This window comes from Narcine bancroftii, chromosome 6 (assembly GCF_036971445.1).
Source record: "Narcine bancroftii isolate sNarBan1 chromosome 6, sNarBan1.hap1, whole genome shotgun sequence".
NCBI lineage: Eukaryota > Metazoa > Chordata > Chondrichthyes > Torpediniformes > Narcinidae > Narcine > Narcine bancroftii.
In genome coordinates this window covers 52,230,306-52,255,316 of record NC_091474.1, presented here as the reverse complement: position 1 = coordinate 52,255,316, position 25,011 = coordinate 52,230,306, and the positions used below count along the sequence as shown (strand labels likewise).

General features: G+C 43.0%; 1 protein-coding gene across 3 annotated transcripts in view; it reads left to right on the top strand.

Moving 5' to 3' along the window:
- LOC138736089 (protein spinster homolog 1-like) overlaps positions 1 to 25,011 on the top strand; it is a 374,628-nt gene that overhangs the window by 294,440 nt on the left and 55,177 nt on the right. For all 3 annotated transcript variants that reach the window (XM_069884987.1, XM_069884988.1, XM_069884986.1), the window contains exon 6: positions 195 to 337. In XM_069884987.1, the coding sequence (XP_069741088.1) occupies positions 195 to 337 (143 nt within the window). The remainder of the gene's footprint in view (positions 1 to 194; positions 338 to 25,011) is intronic.

Below are 25,011 nucleotides of genomic sequence, written 5' to 3'. Positions count from 1 at the left end.
TTCAACACTCCCATCACTCTCTGTGGGAAGAAGTTCCCTCTAATGTTCCCTGTAAACTTTTCCCCTTTCACCCTTAACCCATGTCCCCATTTTTATCTCACCCTCCCTCAGTGGAAAAAGGCTGCTTGCATTTACTCTGTCTATACCTTTTATCAATATCTGAAGTAGCTCACTCCATCTGTTTGCTCCCACAGGTGACCCCGTGTCTTGGTGCCCTTGCCATGCTCCTCCTGATGTTCCTGCTCCCGAACCCCTCACGAGGGGGAGTGGAAAATCACACCGACTCCCTGCCCTTCAGAACCTCCTGGTGGCAAGATCTCAAATACCTGCTGACGAAGTAAGTTCCTGGTCTTTAGTCAGCAACAGTTCTGTGATTCTAAACCTGAGCCAGGATCTGATCAGTTAAATCAGAAGGTCTGTAGATTACGTGTTTGTTTGTTCTGGAGAAACTCAGCAGGTCACACAGCATCCATAGGAAGTAAGGGTAGACAATGTTTCAGGCCTAAAGTTTCCCTAGTTCTGACAAAGGGCCTTTTGACGAGGTCAAATCTTCATCTGTTTCTCTTCAGAAGCTACCTGAACTGCTCAATGTTTCCAGCATTTTTTTGTATTTCAGAGTTCCCGTGCTTTTTTTTTTGCTTCAGATTTCCAGCATCTGCAGTATTTTTATTCCCACGATGTTTAGGAGAACTGGGAAGTCTGTAGCATCACAGCCAATGTGCATCTTTCGAACAAAGTCATTACCAAATTACGGTTTATGGAAAATTGCTGTGGCTGCATTAAAGTTGTAAAGATTTTTAAAACTATTACTTAGTAGGGGGGCAGTGCTGAGTTTTGGGATGTTATGTAGTTGTAAAGAGCCCAATATAAATACAAATGTCTTTGAATGAAAAATGACAATTATCATTTATCTAATTCTCAAAGTATCTTTTCTAATGTCTTCATGATCTGCTCAGTCGGGACCAACTAATGCGAGGTGGGGGTTCAACAAAGCTTAGAGCAAGGTTCCAAACTTGCCATCACAGGACTCAAACACTCCGCCCTTAAGTCTTTTGGTCAAACCCCGACCTCGGGCGCTGTCTGCGTGGAATTTGCACGTTCTCCCGGTAACCAGCTGGGTGTCCTCCGAATGCTGTGGTTTCCTTTTGCATCCCAAAGGTGTGTGGGTTTGGGTAGGTTAATCGGCCGCTGTAAATTGTAGGTGATGAGGGATAGAATCAAGGGGGATGTTGATGGGAATGAGGGGAGAATAAAATGGGTTAGAATAGGATTAATATTAATGAGTTTTAATGGTGAGTGCAGAGCTGATGGGCTGAAGGGCCTGTTTCCCTCTTCCATTTCTCCAATGACTATCACTCCAGAACTTCCAGCACTCATCTCACTTTTCTTCACTCAAACTACTTCTCTAATTCTACTCTCATGCTATATTCCAAAGCCTTGTAATACACCTTACCAAAGTGCTGAATTCTTTAGCAGCTCACCTGAAACCTGGTACGTTTGTGGCACAGGATTCTGCAATGTTCTCTTTGTGTGAAGAAATTTGCTAAGGTTCACCTTGAGATCATCTAGAATGCTCATCCATACCTCTCTCTGGATATAATCTCCAACTATCTTAAGATAAATATGACATCAATCATTAATTCACCTCCTAGTTCCAGGTTAAACAAAATAACTTCCCAAGCATTTGCTCGCTGTTGTAACCACTCATTCCCAGTAATATCCCTTTTCCCCAAGTTTTTCCCTCATTCCTCTCAGCAGAATCCCTTGCAGATTTTCAGGATGAAGTCCTTGGTCCAGTATTCCACAACCCCTGATGGCAATGCCAATTAGAATTTTATAATAGAAGCCAAAACTGAACTGGGTCCCTTCTTCAGAAGATCAGAATAAGATTTGTTCCCCATTCTTTGGCCATGTCTAACCATATTCACTGACAGAGAAGTTTAACAATGTTTCTCAATGACAGTCTCTTGCAATGAACACCTTACCCCTTCTCTCCCCCACCTTCCCTGACTTCAATGAGGGATTCCTTTACATATTCTCCAGTCGAACTACGTTGGAATTCATCCATCCTTCCTGCAGTTCAAATGCACTCTGCAGTCAGCAACTGCTATATGACTCCTGTCATTTACCTTACAGCTCATAAATTGGCCCTTGGGCCCATCTAGTACCAGAACTATTGAACCATTAAACAATTCAACACAGAAACAGGCCCTTTTGGCTCTTCTAGTCTGCACTGACCTATTATTCTGCCCAGTCGCACTGACCTGCACCCAGTCCATAGCCCTCCATACCCCTCCCATCCATGAACCTGTCTAAATTTTACTTAAACATCAAAATTGAACCTGCATTCATCAACTCAGATGACAGCTCGTTCCACACTCCCACCACTCTCTGCATGAAGAAGCTCCCCCTAATATTCCCTTTAAACATTTCACATTTCACCCTTAACACATGTCGTCTCATTCTTGACTGAGGTAACCTCAGTGGAATTAAAGCCAGCTTGTCTTTACTCTATCTGTACCCATCAGAATTTTGTATGTCAAATCTTCCCTCTTATAAATAAATTAACAATTCATAAGAAAAAAAATAAAATCAATCAGTAATAAATAAATAAAATGAAAATAATAATAATGCAGCAGATATAGAAGACTGAAGAAACCACATATAGTTGCTGACTGGAGAAATTTAATTATTATTATTCAGATTCAAATGTCTGTATTAACAGTTCTTTAACCTTTAACTTTCTGAACATGAATGGAACATTGAACATAAACTGTTATGAACATGACTTCTTCTGCCTACTTCTTACTGCTAGAGATCTAGCAGCGCTTCCTCTCGCATAGCCGAGCCACAACTTTTGGGTTCAGACTGGACGCCAAAGCGCGTGAAGCGGGAGCGGCCGCGGAAATTGCGCATGTGCCGCGTGCATATAATGACAAATAGAAAATGCACACAAATATGCTTATGTTCGCAATAAGCACAGCCGATGTCCCGCCCCCGAGAGCAATATACCCCACCGTGATTGGTAGGTTCGTTCAGCTCCGCACACAACACTGAAAAATGCCAATCATATCAAACTCGCGGGCCGCACTAACATTAAATTTTCATATTAAGACGGGGCCACAAACTATCGTCCCGAGGGCCGCAGTTGGCCCGCAGGCTAATAAAGTCCTAATCTGTTTAACCTTTATGGACGTCAGGGAATTACAGTATATATCTGTATTCTCAGATCCCTCTGTTCTACTGCACTCCTCAATGCCCAACCATTTACCATGTATATCTTTTCTTGGTTTGTCCTTCCAAAATGCAACACCTCACACTACTCTGTATTAAATTCCATCAGCCATTTTTTCAACCTATTTTTCCTGTTGATCCAGATCCCTTTGCAAGCTGTCCACAGCACCTCCAATCTTAGAGTTATCTGCAAACTTGCTGATCTAATTTATCACTATTATCCAGATCATTGATATGGACAACAAACGACAATGGTCCCAGCACCGATCCCTGAGGCACACCACTAGTCACAGGCCTCCAGTCTGAGAAGCAATCATTCACCACTACTCTCTGGCTCCTCCTGCAAAGCCAATGTCTAATCCATTTTACTACCTCTTCCTGAATATTGAGGGACTGAACCTTCCTGACTAACCTCCCATGTGGGACCTTGTCAAAGACTTTAGTAAAATCCATGTAGACAACATCCATAGCCTGTCCTTCATCAACGTTTCTGGTTACCTCCTGGAAAAACTCTACAAGATTGATTAAACATGACCTGCCAGGCACTATACCTAGTCAGTTCCTCTCTCTCTAAATACTTATATATCTGATTAGGGGCGTAGTGGACTGGAACAAGCCTCCAACTAATAACCTTCTGCATCAAGGCAAGGGTGAGAGATTGGCCAAGACCCATTCTGCCAGGCTGCAATCCACCCCGATATCATTTTCCTGCCTCGGTTCCCTCCTCTGCTCTTTGGCATAGAGAATTAAACAGATATAAAGTTGCTACTCACTTCAACCCCATGCAGAAACCTCAAGAGCAGCGGACAGTGAAGAAGGAACGTGGTTTTCACTGGAAAGGTGGCTGAATAGCGCCATGCCATGGACACAGGGGGAATTGTCAATGTATGAGCCATTTCTTCACCAGGACTGTGGCAATCTCACGAGGAGCTTGGTTCTGATGGGAACAATGAATAGGACATTGCACCCATAGTGTATCCCCCTTCCTCACCTTACCCAAGGGATTGAGGCAGACTGTTGCTTCCCTTCTGTGGAGCCAACGCTCCTTTTGGCCAAGATACGGAACCCATGAGTGGAGAACGCAGAGGAGACTATAGGTCTCATAGAGTTAGAGGTTGCTGATCAATTGGGCTTCATTAAAGGAAGCAAGTCCTCAGGCTTTTCATGTAATGTTCTGTGGGTCTAGGAGATAGGCTCTGGTGTGGGTGGGGTTGGGTGCCCGTGAAACTTCCCCAAGTAGTGATTTTTGTCTATTAACAGGACGTTGCCTCCTGTTCTACCCAGGCTCTGTGACAGGCTGCTCAGCAATCACCTGGCTTTGGACAGGGAATGGGGGAAGATATGATAAGGGGCTCCTCCCACTAAATTCAGCTCACCATAGAACTACAGAACATTACAGCACAGTAACAGGTCTTTTGGCCATTTTAGTCAGTGCTAAACTATTATTCTGCCAAGTCCCATTGCCCTGCACACAGACCATATCCCTCCATACCACTCCAATCCATGGACCTGTCCAAATTCTTTTTAAAAATTAAAACTGAGTCCATCTTCACCACTTCAGCTGGCAGCTCGTTCCACACTCCCAACTGTCTCTGGGTGAAAAAGTTCCATCTCATGTTCCCTCTAAACCTTTTCCCCTTTCACGCTTCACCCATGTCCTCTGGTTTGTATTTCACCTTCCCTCAGTGGGAAAAGCCTACCTACATTTACTCTGTCTATCCCCCACATAATTAAAAATACCTTTATCAAATCTCCTCTCATTCTTCTCTGCTCCAGAGAATAAAGTCCTAACCTGTTTAACCTTCCCCTGTAACTCAGTTCTTGAAGTCCAGGCAACATCCTAGTAAATCTTCTCTGCACTCTTTCTATCTTATTGATATCTTTTCTGTATTTTGGTGACCAAAACTGCACGCACAATACTTGAAATTTGTCCTCACAAATGTTTTGTATAACTTTATCATAACATCCGAGCTCCTATACTCGGTACTTTGATTTATGAAGGCCAATATGCCAAAAGCTCTCTTTACAACCCCAACCACCTGTGATGCCACTTTCAGGGAATGATGTATGTCTGTTCCTGAGTCTTGTATGACGTGGGAGATTGGGGAAACTGGCAGTGATTCCAGGGTCTTTATATGTGAGAGGTGCATCCAGCTTCAGCTCCTAAATGAACAGATTGAGGAATTGGAGCAGGAGCTGGACAGGCTTAGAGAAGCATTCGGGTGGCTGAGGGGGTAATAGATGGTAGCTACAGGGATTGTTATTCTTCAGAGTTGGGAGGAGGGTTATTGGATAACAGTCAGTAGGAAATGTATAAGACAGGCAGAGCAGGGTTCTGCAGTCCCCCTGAAGAACAAATACACTGGTTTGGCTTCTGTTGAAAGGGTCGACATACCGGGGACAAGTTGTAGTGATCAGGTCTCTGGTATGACTAAGATGGGAAGGGATAAGAGGAAGCATGGGATTGTGATAGAGGTTCAGATAGAAGGTTCCGTGGAGGAGACCAGATATCTCTTATGATATGTTCCCTGGTGCCAGATACGAGATATTATAGATAGAGTCTATGGTATACTGAGGGGGTGGAGGGAGCACAGCCAGATGTCATGGTCCATGTGGGGACCAATGACGTGGGGAGGAAGGGTGTGAAGGTCATGCAGAGTGTGTTTAGGGAGCGAGGTTAAAGGACAAGGCGTCCAGGTAGCAATCACAGGTGAGGTAAGAAATAGAAAGTTTGTGCAGCCATGTGGCTGAAAATGTGGTGCAAAAGAGAGGGCTTCAGATTTGTAGATAATTGGGCAACATTCCAGGGAAGGTGGGAAGTGTTCCAGTGGGACGATTTACTTCTCAACTGGAAAGGAACCAATATTCTGACAAGTAGGTTTGTTTGTGTGGCTCCATTGGGTTTAAACTAGATGTGAAGGGGAGGGGAACCAGACTGAAAGAATAGATGTAGGGGAGAAGGATGAAATTGAAGACAGAGAAGTTGTATGCACAATTAGTCATCAACGGAGAGCAAGAGAAGGAGATTTTCTTCTATGTATTTATTTCAAGGCTAGGAGCATGTGAGAAAAATTAATGAGCTTCGAGTATGGATAGATACTTGGAATCATGATGTGGCAGCTATTAGTGAGGAGTGTGGAGGAGGAGTGTGATTGGCAACTAAACATACCAGGATTTGTTGCTTCAGGTGTGACAGAATAGGGGGAACAAGAGGGGGATGTGTTTCACTGCTTGTTAGAGGGGGTATTACAGTGCTTTGGAAGGATAGATTAGAGGGCTCATCTAAAGGAGTGGGAAAGAAATGGTAATACTTGATTGGGGGTATATTACAGACAACCTAATGTGGAGAGGGAACTGGAGGAACAGATTTATAAGGAAATAGCAGATATTTGTAGTAAGTACCGGGAGATTTTAACTTTCCACACATTGACTGGGATGCCCGTACTGTAAATGGGCTGGATGGTTTGGAGTTTGTTAAATGAGTGCAGGATAGTTTTCTACATCAATATATAGAGGTAGCAACTAGAGAAGGCGCAGTGTTGGGTCTGCTATTAGGAAATGAGATCGGTCGGGTGATGAAGGTGCATGTTGGGGAGCACAATTACTATTGGTTTCAAAATAATTATGGAAAAAAATAGATCTGGACTCAGGGTTGAGATTTTTGGTTGGCTAATTTTGAGAAGATGAGAATGGATTTGGAAGGTGTGGACTGGGATAAATTGTTTTATGGGAAGGATGGAGAGGGGAAATGGAGGGCATTGAAAGATGAAATTTTAAGGGTACAACTTTGATATGTTCCTGTCAGGATGAAAGGAAAAGTTAAAAGTTTTAGGGAGCCTTGGTTTTCAAGGGTTATTGGAAATATGGTTCAGGAAAAGAGAGCGGTGTACAGTATAAAGTAAATGAGGTGAGAGGAATATAAAGAATGTAAAAAGAATCTTAAGAAGGAAATTAGAAAGGCTAAGAGGTTGTGTTGTCAAGTAAGGGGAAAATAAATCCAAAGGGTTCTTTAGATATATGAGGAGTAAAAGGATAGTGAGGGATAAAATTGAGGATGAGAGGGGATGGCTGCGTGGAGTCAAAGGAGATGGGAGAAATATTGAATAATTTGATTTCTTCAGTATTTATTAAGGAGAAGATATTGATTGGTGTCAAGTAAAGGAAATGTGTAAGGAAGTTGTGGAAACAACGATGATTAAAGAAGAGGAAGTACTGGCGCTTTTAAGGAAAATAAAGGTGAATAAGACTCCAGGTCCTGACAAGATATTTTCTAGGGCCTCAAGGGAGGTTAGTGCAGAAATAATAGGGGCTTTCATGGAGATATTTAAATGTCATTAGTTATGGAAATTAGAGGGTGGCTCATGTGGTTCCATTGTTTAAAAAGGTGCTATGGGTAAATCTAGTAATTATAGGCCTGGAAATTTAATGTCAGTATTCTTACAGATGGTATATATAAATATTTGGATAGACAGGGTTTGATTAGGAACAGTCAGCATGGATTTGTGAAGGGAAGATCATGTTTGACAAACCTTATCGAATTTTTTTGAGGAGGTTACTAGGAAGGTTGATGAGGGTAAGGCAGTGGATGTTGTATTTTTGGACTTTAGTAAGGCCTTTGGTAAGGTTCCTCAGGGAAGATTAGTTAGGAAGGTTCAATCATTAGGTATTAACAATGAAGTAGTAAAATGGATTCAACAATGGTTGAATGGGAGATGCCAGAGAGTAGTGGTAGATAACTGTTTGCCAGATTGGAAGCCGGTGACTAGTGGTGTGCCTCAGGGTTCAGTATTGGGTCCATTACTGTTTGTCATATACATTAATGATCTGGATGATGGGGCGGTAAATTGGATTAGCAAGTGATACTAAAATAGGTGGAGCTGTGGATAGTGAAGAAGGGTTTCAAAGCTTGTAGAGGGATTTAGGCCAGTGAGAAGAGTGGGATGAAAGATGCAGATGGAGTTTAATGAAGATAAGTGTGGGGTGTTAGATTTTGGTAGAGCTAATCAAATTAGGACACACATAGTGAATGGTGGGGCATTGAAGAGTGCAGTAGAATAGAGAGACCTAGGAATAATGGGACATAGTTCCCTGAAGGTGAAGCCACATAGGGTGGTGAAGAAAGCTTATGGTATGTTGGCCTTTATAAATCAGAGCCTTGAGTATAGGAGCTGGGATGTTATGTTAAAATTGTACAGGGAATTGGTGAGGCCAAATTTGGACTATTATGTACAGTTTTGGTTACCAAAGTATAGGAAAGATATCAACAATTTGGAGAGATTTACTGGAATGTTGCTGGGGTTACAGGGTCTGAGTTATAGGGAAAGGTTTAATGTTAGATATTTATTCTTTGGAGCGTAGAAGGTTGAGAGGGGTTTAAAATTATTAGGGATATAGATAGAATTGACATGGAGAGGCTTTTTCCTTTAAGAAAGGGGGACATGAGCTGAGAGTTAGAGGGCAAACATTTAGAGGGCAAACATTTAGAGGGCAAACATTTAGAGGGCAAACATTTAGAGGGCAAACATTTAGAGGGCAAACATTTAGAGGGCAAACATTTAGAGGGCAAACATTTAGAGGGCAAACATTTAGAGGGCAAACATTTAGAGGGCAAACATTTAGAGGGCAAACATTTAGAGGGCAAACATTTAGAGGGCAAACATTTAGAGGGCAAACATTTAGAGGGCAAACATTTAGAGGGCAAACATTTAGAGGGCAAACATTTAGAGGGCAAACATTTAGAGGGCAAACATTTAGAGGGCAAACATTTAGAGGGCAAACATTTAGAGGGCAAACATTTAGAGGGCAAACATTTAGAGGGCAAACATTTAGAGGGCAAACATTTAGAGGGCAAACATTTAGAGGGCAAACATTTAGAGGGCAAACATTTAGAGGGCAAACATTTAGAGGGCAAACATTTAGAGGGCAAACATTTAGAGGGCAAACATTTAGAGGGCAAACATTTAGAGGGCAAACATTTAGAGGGCAAACATTTAGAGGGCAAACATTTAGAGGGCAAACATTTAGAGGGCAAACATTTAGAGGGCAAACATTTAGAGGGCAAACATTTAGAGGGCAAACATTTAGAGGGCAAACATTTAGAGGGCAAACATTTAGAGGGCAAACATTTAGAGGGCAAACATTTAGAGGGCAAACATTTAGAGGGCAAACATTTAGAGGGCAAACATTTAGAGGGCAAACATTTAGAGGGCAAACATTTAGAGGGCAAACATTTAGAGGGCAAACATTTAGAGGGCAAACATTTAGAGGGCAAACATTTAGAGGGCAAACATTTAGAGGGCAAACATTTAGAGGGCAAACATTTAGAGGGCAAACATTTAGAGGGCAAACATTTAGAGGGCAAACATTTAGAGGGCAAACATTTAGAGGGCAAACATTTAGAGGGCAAACATTTAGAGGGCAAACATTTAGAGGGCAAACATTTAGAGGGCAAACATTTAGAGGGCAAACATTTAGAGGGCAAACATTTAGAGGGCAAACATTTAGAGGGCAAACATTTAGAGGGCAAACATTTAGAGGGCAAACATTTAGAGGGCAAACATTTAGAGGGCAAACATTTAGAGGGCAAACATTTAGAGGGCAAACATTTAGAGGGCAAACATTTAGAGGGCAAACATTTAGAGGGCAAACATTTAGAGGGCAAACATTTAGAGGGCAAACATTTAGAGGGCAAACATTTAGAGGGCAAACATTTAGAGGGCAAACATTTAGAGGGCAAACATTTAGAGGGCAAACATTTAGAGGGCAAACATTTAGAGGGCAAACATTTAGAGGGCAAACATTTAGAGGGCAAACATTTAGAGGGCAAACATTTAGAGGGCAAACATTTAGAGGGCAAACATTTAGAGGGCAAACATTTAGAGGGCAAACATTTAGAGGGCAAACATTTAGAGGGCAAACATTTAGAGGGCAAACATTTAGAGGGCAAACATTTAGAGGGCAAACATTTAGAGGGCAAACATTTAGAGGGCAAACATTTAGAGGGCAAACATTTAGAGGGCAAACATTTAGAGGGCAAACATTTAGAGGGCAAACATTTAGAGGGCAAACATTTAGAGGGCAAACATTTAGAGGGCAAACATTTAGAGGGCAAACATTTAGAGGGCAAACATTTAGAGGGCAAACATTTAGAGGGCAAACATTTAGAGGGCAAACATTTAGAGGGCAAACATTTAGAGGGCAAACATTTAGAGGGCAAACATTTAGAGGGCAAACATTTAGAGGGCAAACATTTAGAGGGCAAACATTTAGAGGGCAAACATTTAGAGGGCAAACATTTAGAGGGCAAACATTTAGAGGGCAATCATTTAGAGGGCAATCATTTAGAGGGCAATCATTTAGAGGGCAAACATTTAGAGGGCAAACATTTAGAGGGCAAACATTTAGAGGGCAAACATTTAGAGGGCAAACATTTAGAGGGCAAACATTTAGAGGGCAAACATTTAGAGGGCAAACATTTAGAGGGCAAACATTTAGAGGGCAAACATTTAGAGGGCAAACATTTAGAGGGCAAACATTTAGAGGGCAAACATTTAGAGGGCAAACATTTAGAGGGCAAACATTTAGAGGGCAAACATTTAGAGGGCAAACATTTAGAGGGCAAACATTTAGAGGGCAAACATTTAGAGGGCAAACATTTAGAGGGCAAACATTTAGAGGGCAAACATTTAGAGGGCAAACATTTAGAGGGCAAACATTTAGAGGGCAAACATTTAGAGGGCAAACATTTAGAGGGCAAACATTTAGAGGGCAAACATTTAGAGGGCAAACATTTAGAGGGCAAACATTTAGAGGGCAAACATTTAGAGGGCAAACATTTAGAGGGCAAACATTTAGAGGGCAAACATTTAGAGGGCAAACATTTAGAGGGCAAACATTTAGAGGGCAAACATTTAGAGGGCAAACATTTAGAGGGCAAACATTTAGAGGGCAAACATTTAGAGGGCAAACATTTAGAGGGCAAACATTTAGAGGGCAAACATTTAGAGGGCAAACATTTAGAGGGCAAACATTTAGAGGGCAAACATTTAGAGGGCAAACATTTAGAGGGCAAACATTTAGAGGGCAAACATTTAGAGGGCAAACATTTAGAGGGCAAACATTTAGAGGGCAAACATTTAGAGGGCAAACATTTAGAGGGCAAACATTTAGAGGGCAAACATTTAGAGGGCAAACATTTAGAGGGCAAACATTTAGAGGGCAAACATTTAGAGGGCAAACATTTAGAGGGCAAACATTTAGAGGGCAAACATTTAGAGGGCAAACATTTAGAGGGCAAACATTTAGAGGGCAAACATTTAGAGGGCAAACATTTAGAGGGCAAACATTTAGAGGGCAAACATTTAGAGGGCAAACATTTAGAGGGCAAACATTTAGAGGGCAAACATTTAGAGGGCAAACATTTAGAGGGCAAACATTTAGAGGGCAAACATTTAGAGGGCAAACATTTAGAGGGCAAACATTTAGAGGGCAAACATTTAGAGGGCAAACATTTAGAGGGCAAACATTTAGAGGGCAAACATTTAGAGGGCAAACATTTAGAGGGCAAACATTTAGAGGGCAAACATTTAGAGGGCAAACATTTAGAGGGCAAACATTTAGAGGGCAAACATTTAGAGGGCAAACATTTAGAGGGCAAACATTTAGAGGGCAAACATTTAGAGGGCAAACATTTAGAGGGCAAACATTTAGAGGGCAAACATTTAGAGGGCAAACATTTAGAGGGCAAACATTTAGAGGGCAAACATTTAGAGGGCAAACATTTAGAGGGCAAACATTTAGAGGGCAAACATTTAGAGGGCAAACATTTAGAGGGCAAACATTTAGAGGGCAAACATTTAGAGGGCAAACATTTAGAGGGCAAACATTTAGAGGGCAAACATTTAGAGGGCAAACATTTAGAGGGCAAACATTTAGAGGGCAAACATTTAGAGGGCAAACATTTAGAGGGCAAACATTTAGAGGGCAAACATTTAGAGGGCAAACATTTAGAGGGCAAACATTTAGAGGGCAAACATTTAGAGGGCAAACATTTAGAGGGCAAACATTTAGAGGGCAAACATTTAGAGGGCAAACATTTAGAGGGCAAACATTTAGAGGGCAAACATTTAGAGGGCAAACATTTAGAGGGCAAACATTTAGAGGGCAAACATTTAGAGGGCAAACATTTAGAGGGCAAACATTTAGAGGGCAAACATTTAGAGGGCAAACATTTAGAGGGCAAACATTTAGAGGGCAAACATTTAGAGGGCAAACATTTAGAGGGCAAACATTTAGAGGGCAAACATTTAGAGGGCAAACATTTAGAGGGCAAACATTTAGAGGGCAAACATTTAGAGGGCAAACATTTAGAGGGCAAACATTTAGAGGGCAAACATTTAGAGGGCAAACATTTAGAGGGCAAACATTTAGAGGGCAAACATTTAGAGGGCAAACATTTAGAGGGCAAACATTTAGAGGGCAAACATTTAGAGGGCAAACATTTAGAGGGCAAACATTTAGAGGGCAAACATTTAGAGGGCAAACATTTAGAGGGCAAACATTTAGAGGGCAAACATTTAGAGGGCAAACATTTAGAGGGCAAACATTTAGAGGGCAAACATTTAGAGGGCAAACATTTAGAGGGCAAACATTTAGAGGGCAAACATTTAGAGGGCAAACATTTAGAGGGCAAACATTTAGAGGGCAAACATTTAGAGGGCAAACATTTAGAGGGCAAACATTTAGAGGGCAAACATTTAGAGGGCAAACATTTAGAGGGCAAACATTTAGAGGGCAAACATTTAGAGGGCAAACATTTAGAGGGCAAACATTTAGAGGGCAAACATTTAGAGGGCAAACATTTAGAGGGCAAACATTTAGAGGGCAAACATTTAGAGGGCAAACATTTAGAGGGCAAACATTTAGAGGGCAAACATTTAGAGGGCAAACATTTAGAGGGCAAACATTTAGAGGGCAAACATTTAGAGGGCAAACATTTAGAGGGCAAACATTTAGAGGGCAAACATTTAGAGGGCAAACATTTAGAGGGCAAACATTTAGAGGGCAAACATTTAGAGGGCAAACATTTAGAGGGCAAACATTTAGAGGGCAAACATTTAGAGGGCAAACATTTAGAGGGCAAACATTTAGAGGGCAAACATTTAGAGGGCAAACATTTAGAGGGCAAACATTTAGAGGGCAAACATTTAGAGGGCAAACATTTAGAGGGCAAACATTTAGAGGGCAAACATTTAGAGGGCAAACATTTAGAGGGCAAACATTTAGAGGGCAAACATTTAGAGGGCAAACATTTAGAGGGCAAACATTTAGAGGGCAAACATTTAGAGGGCAAACATTTAGAGGGCAAACATTTAGAGGGCAAACATTTAGAGGGCAAACATTTAGAGGGCAAACATTTAGAGGGCAAACATTTAGAGGGCAAACATTTAGAGGGCAAACATTTAGAGGGCAAACATTTAGAGGGCAAACATTTAGAGGGCAAACATTTAGAGGGCAAACATTTAGAGGGCAAACATTTAGAGGGCAAACATTTAGAGGGCAAACATTTAGAGGGCAAACATTTAGAGGGCAAACATTTAGAGGGCAAACATTTAGAGGGCAAACATTTAGAGGGCAAACATTTAGAGGGCAAACATTTAGAGGGCAAACATTTAGAGGGCAAACATTTAGAGGGCAAACATTTAGAGGGCAAACATTTAGAGGGCAAACATTTAGAGGGCAAACATTTAGAGGGCAAACATTTAGAGGGCAAACATTTAGAGGGCAAACATTTAGAGGGCAAACATTTAGAGGGCAAACATTTAGAGGGCAAACATTTAGAGGGCAAACATTTAGAGGGCAAACATTTAGAGGGCAAACATTTAGAGGGCAAACATTTAGAGGGCAAACATTTAGAGGGCAAACATTTAGAGGGCAAACATTTAGAGGGCAAACATTTAGAGGGCAAACATTTAGAGGGCAAACATTTAGAGGGCAAACATTTAGAGGGCAAACATTTAGAGGGCAAACATTTAGAGGGCAAACATTTAGAGGGCAAACATTTAGAGGGCAAACATTTAGAGGGCAAACATTTAGAGGGCAAACATTTAGAGGGCAAACATTTAGAGGGCAAACATTTAGAGGGCAAACATTTAGAGGGCAAACATTTAGAGGGCAAACATTTAGAGGGCAAACATTTAGAGGGCAAACATTTAGAGGGCAAACATTTAGAGGGCAAACATTTAGAGGGCAAACATTTAGAGGGCAAACATTTAGAGGGCAAACATTTAGAGGGCAAACATTTAGAGGGCAAACATTTAGAGGGCAAACATTTAGAGGGCAAACATTTAGAGGGCAAACATTTAGAGGGCAAACATTTAGAGGGCAAACATTTAGAGGGCAAACATTTAGAGGGCAAACATTTAGAGGGCAAACATTTAGAGGGCAAACATTTAGAGGGCAAACATTTAGAGGGCAAACATTTAGAGGGCAAACATTTAGAGGGCAAACATGAGGGGAGACTTCATTTCTCTGAGAGTGGTGGGTGTGTGGAATGAGCTTCCAGAAGAAGTGGCGGAGACAGGCTCGATATGAGGATTTAAGGAGAAGTTGGATATGTATATGGATGGGAATGGAATGGAAGGTTACAGGTTGAGTATAGATCAGTGGAGTTAGGTGGGAGAAAGTGTTTGGCATGGACTAGAAGTGCCAAGTTGGCCTTTTTCTGTGCTGTAATTGTTACATGGTTATATACCTGTGTATACAGCACTCCTACCATTTATTGTCCTTTCTTGGTTTGTGCTTCCAAAATCCAACACCTCACACTTGTCTCCATTAAATTCCATCTGTCATTTTTCCAGCTGATCCAGATCCCTCTACAATCTATGAAAACCTTCCACGCTGTCCATAACGAGTCTTTGTGTCATCTGCCAACTTGTTGATCCAATTTACCACATCATAATCCAGATCATTGAATCAGATGACAAGCAACAATGGACCCAGCACCAATCCCTGAGGCCCACCACTAGTCACTTGCCTCCAGTGAGAGAGGCAATCATCCATCACCACTCTCTGGTTTTTCCCATAAAACCAACGTTTGCAACCTCACCATGAATACCAAGCAACTGAAACTTCTTGACTAATCTCCCTTATCCATGTAGACAACATCCACTGTCTTTCCTTTGTCAACTTTCCTGATTATGTTCTTGAAAAACTCTAAGATTTATTAAATACCACTCACAAACCCATGTTGACTATCCCCTAATCAGTCCCTGACTATCCAAATAATTGTTTATCTGATCGCTTAGAACACCTTCCAATAACTTACCTACTATTGATGTCAGGCTCACCGGTCCATAATTTCCAGGGTTAGGTTTGGATCCTCCGGCATCTCACTCATGGATAAGGATATTTCAAATATATCTGCCAGGGCCCTTGTGATCTCTACACAATCCTCCATCAAGGTCGAAGGGACTACCTTGTCAGGCCTTGGGGATTTATCCACCCTTATTTGCTTTAAGACAGCAAGCACCTCTTCCTCTTTAATCCATATCAATTCCATGATCTCACTGCTTATTCTCTATTTCCCACAACTCTGTGCCAGTTTCCTGAGTAAATACATGTAAAAAAAAAACCATTTAAGATCTCCCCCATCTCTTTTGGCTCCATACAAAGCTGACTACTCTGATCTTCAAAGGGACCAACTTTGTCCCTTACTATCCTTTTACTCTAAATATACCTGTTGAAATCCTTAGCAGTTTCCTTCATATTGTCTGCCAAAGTAACCTCATGTCTTCTTTTTGCCCTTCCACATTTCCCTCTTTAGTTTTTTTTCTTGCATTTTAGACTCCTCAAGTTCCTCCTTTGTTCCATATTGGTGATACCATATAACCATATACGGCACAGAACAGGCCAGTTTGGCCCTACTAGTCCATGCCGGAACAAATCCCCACCCTCCTAGTCCCACTGACCAGCACCTGGTCCATACCCCTCCAATCCTCTCCCCTCCATGTAATTATCCAGTCTTTCCTTAAATGTAAATAACGACCTTGCTTCAACCACTTCTGCCGGAAGCTTATTCCACATCCCAACCACCCTTTGCATGAAGAAATTTCCCCTCATGTTCCCCTTATAATTTTCCCCCTGCAGTCTCAAACCATGGCCTCTGGTTTGAATATCCCCCATTCTTAATTGAAAAAGCCTATCCATGTTGACTCTCTTTGTCCCTTTTAAAATCTTGAACACCTCCATCAAATCCCCCCTCAATCTTCTACGCTCCAGAGAAAAAAGCCCCAGGCTGCTCAACCTTTCTCTGTAACTCAAACCCTGACATCCTGTCAACATTCTCGTGAACCTTCTCTGCACTCTCTCTATTTTGTTTATATCCTTCCTATAATTCGGTGACCAAAACTGCACACAGTATTCCAAACTTGGCCTCACCAATGCTTTGTACAATTTCATCATAACATCCCAACTCTTGAATTCAATACTCTGATTCATGAAGGCCAACATTCCAAATGCCTTCTTCACCACTCTATCTACCTGAGTATCAACTTTGAGGATACTATTTACCATAACGCCTAAATCCCTTTGTTGCTCTGCACTCCTCAATTGTCTACCATTCAATGTATATGACCTATTTAGATTTGCCTTTCCAAAATGCAACACTTCACACTTATCCGTATTAAATTCCATCAGCCATTTCTCAGCCCACTCCTCTAGCTTTCCTATATCTCTTTTTAAGCTACGGTAATCTTCCTCACTGTCCACAATACCACCAATCTTTGTATCATCTGCAAACTTACTTATCCAATTTACCACCCCTTCCTCCAGATCATTAATATATATAACAAACAATAGTGGACCCAGGACCGATCCCTGAGGAACTCCACTAGTCACCGGCGTCCAATTGGACAAACAATTTTCTACCACTACTCTCTGACATCTCCCATCCAACCATTGCTGAATCCATTTCACTACCTCCTTATTTATACCTAATGCCTCCACCTTTTTTCCTAACCTCCTGTGGGGAACTTTGTCAAAAGCTTTACTGAAGTCTAAATAGACAACATCCACAGCTTCCCTTCATCAATCTTTTTTGTAACCCCCTTGAAAAACTCTATAAGGTTTGTTAAGCATGATCTACCCCTGACAAAACCATGCTGACTACTACCTATCAATCCCTGTTCTTCCAAATATTTGTAAATGCCATCCCTCAGAACACTTTCCATCAACTTACCCACCACAGACGTCAGACTCACAGGTCTATAATTTCCAGGCTTACATTTGGACCCTTTCTTAAACAGCGGAACCACATGAGCCACCCTCCAATCCTTTGGCACTACCCCCGTGACCAGTGACATCCTAAATATCTCTGTACACTAGTCTCCCTGAGTGTCCTTGGGAATATATTGTCTGGACCCGGAGATTTGTCCACCTTTATCTTTTTTAACACTGCCATCACTACCTCCTCAGTTATCCTTATATGATTCATGACCTCCCCACTATTTTTCTTTACTTCAACTGGTACAATATTTTTTTCCCTAGTGAATACCGAGGAAAAGAAATCATTTAAAATTTCCCCCATCTCCTCTGACTTTTCACATAGCCTACCCTCCCTATCTACAAGGGGTCCAATTCTATCCCTCACTAATCTTTTACTTTTAATGTACCTATAGAAACCCTTTGGATTTATTCTTACTCTGCCTGCCAAAGCCTCTTTGTGCCTCTTTTTGGCCTTTCTAATTTCTTTCTTAAGATTTTTTTTCTACACTCCTTGTGGTCCTCTTTCAAATTCTCATCACCCTGCTGTTTATACCTCTTGTACACCTCCCTCTTTCTCCTAACCAAATTTCTAATATTCCTCAAAAACCAAGGCTCCCTATGACTTCCAGCCTTTCCTTTGATCCTCACTGAGACATATCTACTCTGTACTCTCAAAATTTCTTCTTTGAATATTCTCCATTTTTAATTTACAACCTTTCCTGAAAAAATTATGTCCCACCCAATACTCCCCAAAGCCATTCTCATTCCTTCGAAATTTGATTTTCTCCAATCCAGAACCTCAACTTTAGGCCCTTCTTTGCTCTTCCCTAAAACTAACAGGAGATCCAGTATTACACCGTTCCGAGTCGGTTCCTCTACGTATTGATTAAGAAAACTATCTTGCACACATTTGACAAACTCTACCCCATCCAGCCCTCTTACTGTATGGGTATCCCAATCAATGTGAGGGAAGTTAAAATCTCCCATGATCACTACCTTATGTTTATTACACATATATGCTATCTCCTTACAAATTTGTTCTTCCAATTTTCTTGCCCATTTGATGGTCTATAATACACTCCTATTAGTACCCTCATGCCTCCTCCACCCCTCAATTCCACCCAAACAGCCTCACTGGATGATCCCTCCAAACCATCCTGCCACCTCACGACAGTAATGTCCTCCTTAACAAGCAGAGCAACTCCTACCCCGTTTTTTAACCACCTGTTCTATCACATCTAAAACATTTGTATTCTGGAATATTTAGTGGCCAGTCCTGACCCTCCTGTAATCAGGTCTCACTAATTGCCACAACATCATGATTCCAAGTGCCAATCCATGCTCTAAGCTCATCTACCTTGTTCACTATGCTTCTTGCATTAAAGTACACACATTTCAGAGAATGACCCTCACATATATTCCCTATTCTACCTTTTTCCTTCACCTCCATCCTTCCTTTGTTATCTTTATCATTCTTAACTAGGTGGCCATACACCCTAGACACTGCTCGCAAACTCTGCTCCCCACCCCCCTGCCAAACTAGTTTAAACCCTCCCCCACAGCTCTAGCAAATCTGCTTGCCAGGATATTGGTCCCCCTTCAGTTCAAGTGGAGTCCGTCCCTTTTGTATAGGTCCAACTTTCCCCAGAAGAGATCCCAATGATCCAAAAATCTTATCCCCTGCCCCCTGCACCAGCTCTTTAGCCACGCATTCATCCTCCACATCCTCCTATTACTACCCTCTCTAGCACATGGCACCAGCAGCAATCCAGAGATTACTACCTTAGAGGTCCTGTTTTTTAACTTCCTGCCTAATTCTATGTATTCCTGTTTCAGGACCTCATCCCCACTTCTAACTAAGTCATTGGTCCCCACATGGACCACGACTTCTGGCTGCTCACCTTCCCCTTGCAGAATTCCGTGAACTTGATCAGAGACATCCCTGACCTTAGCACAGGGAGGCAACAGACCAACCTAGATCCCTGATCTCGTCCAACAAACCTCCTATCTGTCCCTCTGACAAGTGAATCCCCAACCACAATTACCCTGTTCTTATCCCTCCCCTTCTGAGCCTCAGGGGCAGCCCCTGTGCCAGAGACCTGACCCCATGACTCATCCCTGATAGGCTGTTCCCCCCAGAGTTATCCAATGCTGAATGCATGTTGCTGGGGGGCACTCTGCACTGGCACTCTCCCTCCTTTCCTTATAGTCACCCAGTTCCCTGACTCCTGCCTTCTAGGGGTGACTGTCTCCCTGTAACTCCTCTCTATCACTGCCTCTGCTTCCCTTATGATCCTCAGTTCATCCAATTGCAACTCAAGCTCCCTTACACGGTTGCTCATGAGTTGCAATTGGATGCACCTTTTGCAGGTGTAGTCATCAGGAACAGCTGTGCAGTCTCTGACTTCCCACATCCCACAATTGGAGCACTTGACTACCCCAGCTAACTCCATTACCTTCTTTCTCAATGTATATAGGTTATTTAAAAGAAAACTAAACAATAATACTAAAAGACTAAACAAAAAGGACATCTTACCACACAGGGTGCTCCTTCTTACTGAAGTCCCTCGAGCCAAAGTCCCAAGTCTCCACTCCTTCACTGCCCCACTCCTCACTGGCCGCTCCCTCCCCCTTTCACTCCTTTTATTGGCCCCTTGACCAATTAACCCCGTCACTTTCACCAAGCTCCTCCTCCTCCGACTCTCTCTCCAAGGTGCTCCTCTGACTCACAGCCGAACCAAGTAGGCCCAAGTCCCGGTAAGCCCCTGACTTAAATAGCTTACCTTCTCGTCACTTTCACCAAGCTCCTCCTCCTCCAACTAACAGCCCGACTCTCTCTGAGCTCCTCCTTCGACTCACAGCTGAACCAAGTACCTGCTCTGCACCCCTCTCTTTTTAACCAGATTGCTTTGTTATGGAGTCCAGAGGACCCTCAAAAACCAGCAACAATAGATATGCACCACAACACAGGGTTACTTAAACAAAAGTAGTTTTTAATTATAATTGAACAAGAAAACAGAATTAAACTTTAACTTATTACTTAACCTACCTAACCTACTTAATCCCCCCTCTAATACTAAGTGCAGGTGTGTGTAATGTATATTTAAGATTAGAAAAGTTCTTTGGATCACAATTCAATCTCACTGATTGCAGGCAATTCTTGTACTGTGCGCAGAAGTTGGCATTAACAAAGTTCATCAGGCTTTGGTGTTTAACAGGCAAATGGTTACCACTCAGGAGGGTTCTTGCTGGTTTTCAGAGAGAGATTCCTTTTCCAGGATATCCACAACTGATTCCTTTCCAAACTGCTGAGCTGACGAAATTTGCCCCCTTCAGGGTTCTCCAGATGATCCTCTTTCTTTCAGACAGCCAGCCTTCTCCTTTGACCAGATAGTCTTTCAAAGGATTGCCAGCTTTGTCCTTCTGGTACTGATTTCTGTCTTCTCTCTCTCTCTGTTTCACACCCTCCCTCTCTGAGAGCAAAACTCTTCTCCTCTGCCTGCAAAGATCACATACTCTCCCAGACAAGCTGCTGTCGATACTTTGTTGCCTCCTGCAAAAAGCACACTGCAAAAGTCCTGCAAATATTTTGTGTTTTAAAATGTGTGTGTGCAACCTGCTCTAACAATTCCTCCCAAACCACCTCTAAATACTCTGTCACAGCTTATATTCCTCAAAAACCAAGGTTCCCTGTGCCTGTTAATTTTGCCTTTAATCCTGACAAGAGCATACAAACTCTAATCTTAAAAGTCCATCTTTGAAGGTCCTCCATTTACCTTGCACGTCCTTGCCTGAAAATAAACTGTCTCAATCCTCACATTCTAAATCCTTTCTCATTTCCTAAAAATGGGCCTTTCTCCAACTTAGAATCTATTTTCATCCATAATTATCTTGAAACTAATGGTATTATGATCATTAGACCAAAATGTCCCCCAACACATACTTCTGTCACCTGTCCTCTCTTGTTCCCGACTAGGCGATCCAGCATTGCATTCTTTCTAGATTGTACCTCCATACATTTGACAAACTCCAAGCCATCCAGCCTTTTACAGTATAGGAGTCCCAGACAATATGTGGAAAGGTAAAATCTACTATCACAACTTTGTTTTCTGCAGCTGCCTACTATTTCCACTGACTATAATACAGCCCCTTGAGTGTGGTCATACCTTTCCCATTCCTCAGCTCCACCCATGTAGTCTCAGTAGACAAGCCCTCTGATCTGTCCTGCCTGAGAACTTCTGTGATATTTTCCCTGACAAGCAATGCCACTCCTCCCCCTTACAATCCACCCCTGGTTCTATCGCGTTTGAAGCTACAGGAGCCCGGAACATTGAGCTGCCAGTCCTGTCCCTCCTGCATCAAATTTTCACTGCTGGCCACAATGTCATAATTCCACGTGCCAATCCATTTTCTCAGCTCGTCTGCCTTTCCTACAAATCTGCTTGCATTGAAATAGACACACCTGAGAACATGATTTCCATCATGCACAACTCTGATTTCTGTCTTTGTATGCAGTTTTAACATCATTGACGCACAGTAATTAACTCGAAAGGCTGAGTCTGAGTCACTGATTTACAGGATTTTATTCACAATGGACAGGGACCTCATCCTGTGCTGTGACCTGGGCTTTCTGGGGAAGGGTCAAGGTGTTAGAAGCTTTATATAAGGTCAAAAGAGGGAGTGGCCACAGGTACAGTCACAGAATGGTGCGGAACCAGGTCATCAGGGAAACAGCAGTTCACTACATTTATCTTGGTTTTTTTTATTGTCCAGAGGGGTGACGTAGGGCACAAAGTCTTACAGGTTAAGCTGGTCTGGAGGCTTGATCTTCTGTACTGACCTGCAGAGCACCAGTTGTTGGGTTGCGGCCAGGGCTGCTGTTTCGTCCTGGACCTCCAGTACTGTTTTGACCTGCTGGAGGGAGATGCTGCTTGGTGGGAATGCTCCTTGAGGCGCCCAACGTACACGAGGTCCCAGATGGACACCATGTCCTCGCATCCATTGGAGTGGGCCACATACGCATATTGGGGGTTTGCGTGGAGGAGCTGAACCCTTTTGACCAAGGGGTTGGTTTTATGGCCCCTCATGTGTTTTTGTAGCAGAACCAGCCCTGGAGACATCAGCCAAGAGGGTAGGCTGGTCCTCAACACGGACTTCCAGGGAAGGAGAAAATTCTTTAGTGAGGGGTAGCGTTAGTGGCAGTATATAGCAGACGTCGAGTGGTGTGGAGCGCCTCTGGAAGGACCTCCTGCCAGTGAGAGACAGGAAGTCCCATGGACTTTAGGGCAAGGAGGATGGCCTTCCACATGGTGCCGTTCTCTCTCTACCTAACCGTTGCCTCAGGGGTTATAACTTGTGGCCCTGCTGTGGCGATAACCCTGGCCAGCAGGAACTGGCGCAACTCATTGCTCATAAACGAGGACCCCTGGTCACTGTAGATATATGATAGGTACCCAAACAGGGTGAACAGGTTGTGCAGGGCCCCAATGACTGTGATGGTGGTCATGTCAGGGTAGGGGATGGCAAAGGGAAACCGTGAATACTCGTCGATAACCCTGAGGAATTATATATTGCAGTTGGTGGAGGGAAGGGGGCCCTTGAAGTCCATGCTCAGGTGGTCGAAGGGAAGTGTAGCTTTTATCAGGTGCACCCTGTCCGGTTGGTAGAAGTGTGGCATGCACTCCACACAGAACCTGTAGTCCCTGGCCACGTCTCTGGCATCCCCAATGGACTAGGGTAGATTCCGAGATTTGATAAAGTGTAAAAAATCTTGTGACACTGGGGTGTGGATGATGTTGAAGTGATCCACCTGTGCACTGGTGCATGTCCCTCGTGACAGGACAATTGAAGGTTCATTGGCCAGTACAGGATGTCATAATTGTAGAAGGAGAGCTCGATCCTCCACCTCAAAACATTATCGTTCTTTATCTTACCCTACTGTTTATTGTTGAACATGAAGGCCATGGCCATTGGTCCGTGAGCAGGGTAAAATGTCGGCCGGCCAGGTAGTGCCTCCAGTGCCATATTGCCTCAACTATAGCCTGAGCCTTCTTCTCTATAGAGGAGTGTCTGACTTCAGGGCCCTGGAGGGTGCGGGAGAAGAAGGCAACGGGGCCGCCTGCCTGATTAAGGGTGGTGGCCAGGATGAAATTGGATGCATCACTCTCCACCTCAAAGGGGGCAGATTCATCCACCACATGCGGCTTTTGCAGTGTCCTCCTTTATGCGGCAGAAGGCTGCCCATGCTTCATTTGTCAGGGGGAGGGAACTGGACTTGATAAGGAGGCTCAGGGAGCAGGCTTTAGCCGCATAATTTGGAACTCCGTGGGCATAATAACCACAGGCACCTTTTCAGGGCCTTGAGGCTGTGGAGAAGGGGAGGTCTAGCAAAGGCCGTATGCATTTGGAGTCAGGGCCAAGACCCCATTCTCCATGACGCAGCCAAGGGTAATGCGGAAAACACACTTATCCTTATTGTAGGTCAGATTCAGGCGGTGGTGAGTAATTTCTGGAGGTTTGTGTCATGGCCTTGCAGGTTGTGGCCACAGATCATGACATTATCCAGATATGGGAAAGTTATTTTGGTCCACCATCTCATGTTGGAAGACAGAAACAGCATTGGTGACACCGAAGGAGACCCTGAGGAAGTGGTAGAGGCGACCGACCGCATCGAAAGCTGTGTACTGACAATCCTCAGGGTGGATGGGGAGGTTGGTGGCAGGTGGATTTCAGGTCTTTCATGGAGAACACACGATACTTGGCAATTTGATTGACCATATCCGTATTGCGAGGGAGGGGGTACATATGCATCCAGCTGCGTGTAGCAATTAATGGTTTCACTATAGTCGATCACCATTCTGTGTTCTCCTCACTACCGAGTCTCCTATCTTTGTAACTCACCTCTTCTCCTCCCTCCCTTTCTTGGCTACAGGTCCAGACAGTGTCAGAGACCTATTCGCCATAGTTTGTCTCACCTACCAGTGGAAACAACCCCCTAATTCTATCTTATTTATTCCTTTTGGAATTAGAGATGTTTCTATATCATCCTTCTAGATTCTAGTGAGACTCATTCTCTCACAAGCTAACCCCCCTCATCTGTGGAGTCAACCTGGTGAACGTCCTCTGAATCTCCTTCCAGTTTTATTCACGTGCCTGCCTGTTTTATGCCCAGGCCTGAAACATTGGTTACTCTACTTCCTGTGGATGCTGTGTGACCTGCTGAGTTTCTCCAGCATGCTTGTGTATTGCACTTGACCCCAGCATCTGCAGACTTTTTTGTTTATCTCCAGTCTTTTTGGTTTATCTCCAAGCTGAAGTTTGTTGAAGGTTACAAGTGGATATAGACAGGATGTAGAGTTGGGCAGAAAAGTGGCAGATGGATTTCAATCTGGATGTGTGAGGTGATGCATTTTGGAATGACTGACCAAAAGGCTGAGTACAGGGTTAATGGTCGGTTACTTAAGATGCAAATCCATACATCTCTCAAGGTCACTGCACAGGTTGATAGGATATTAA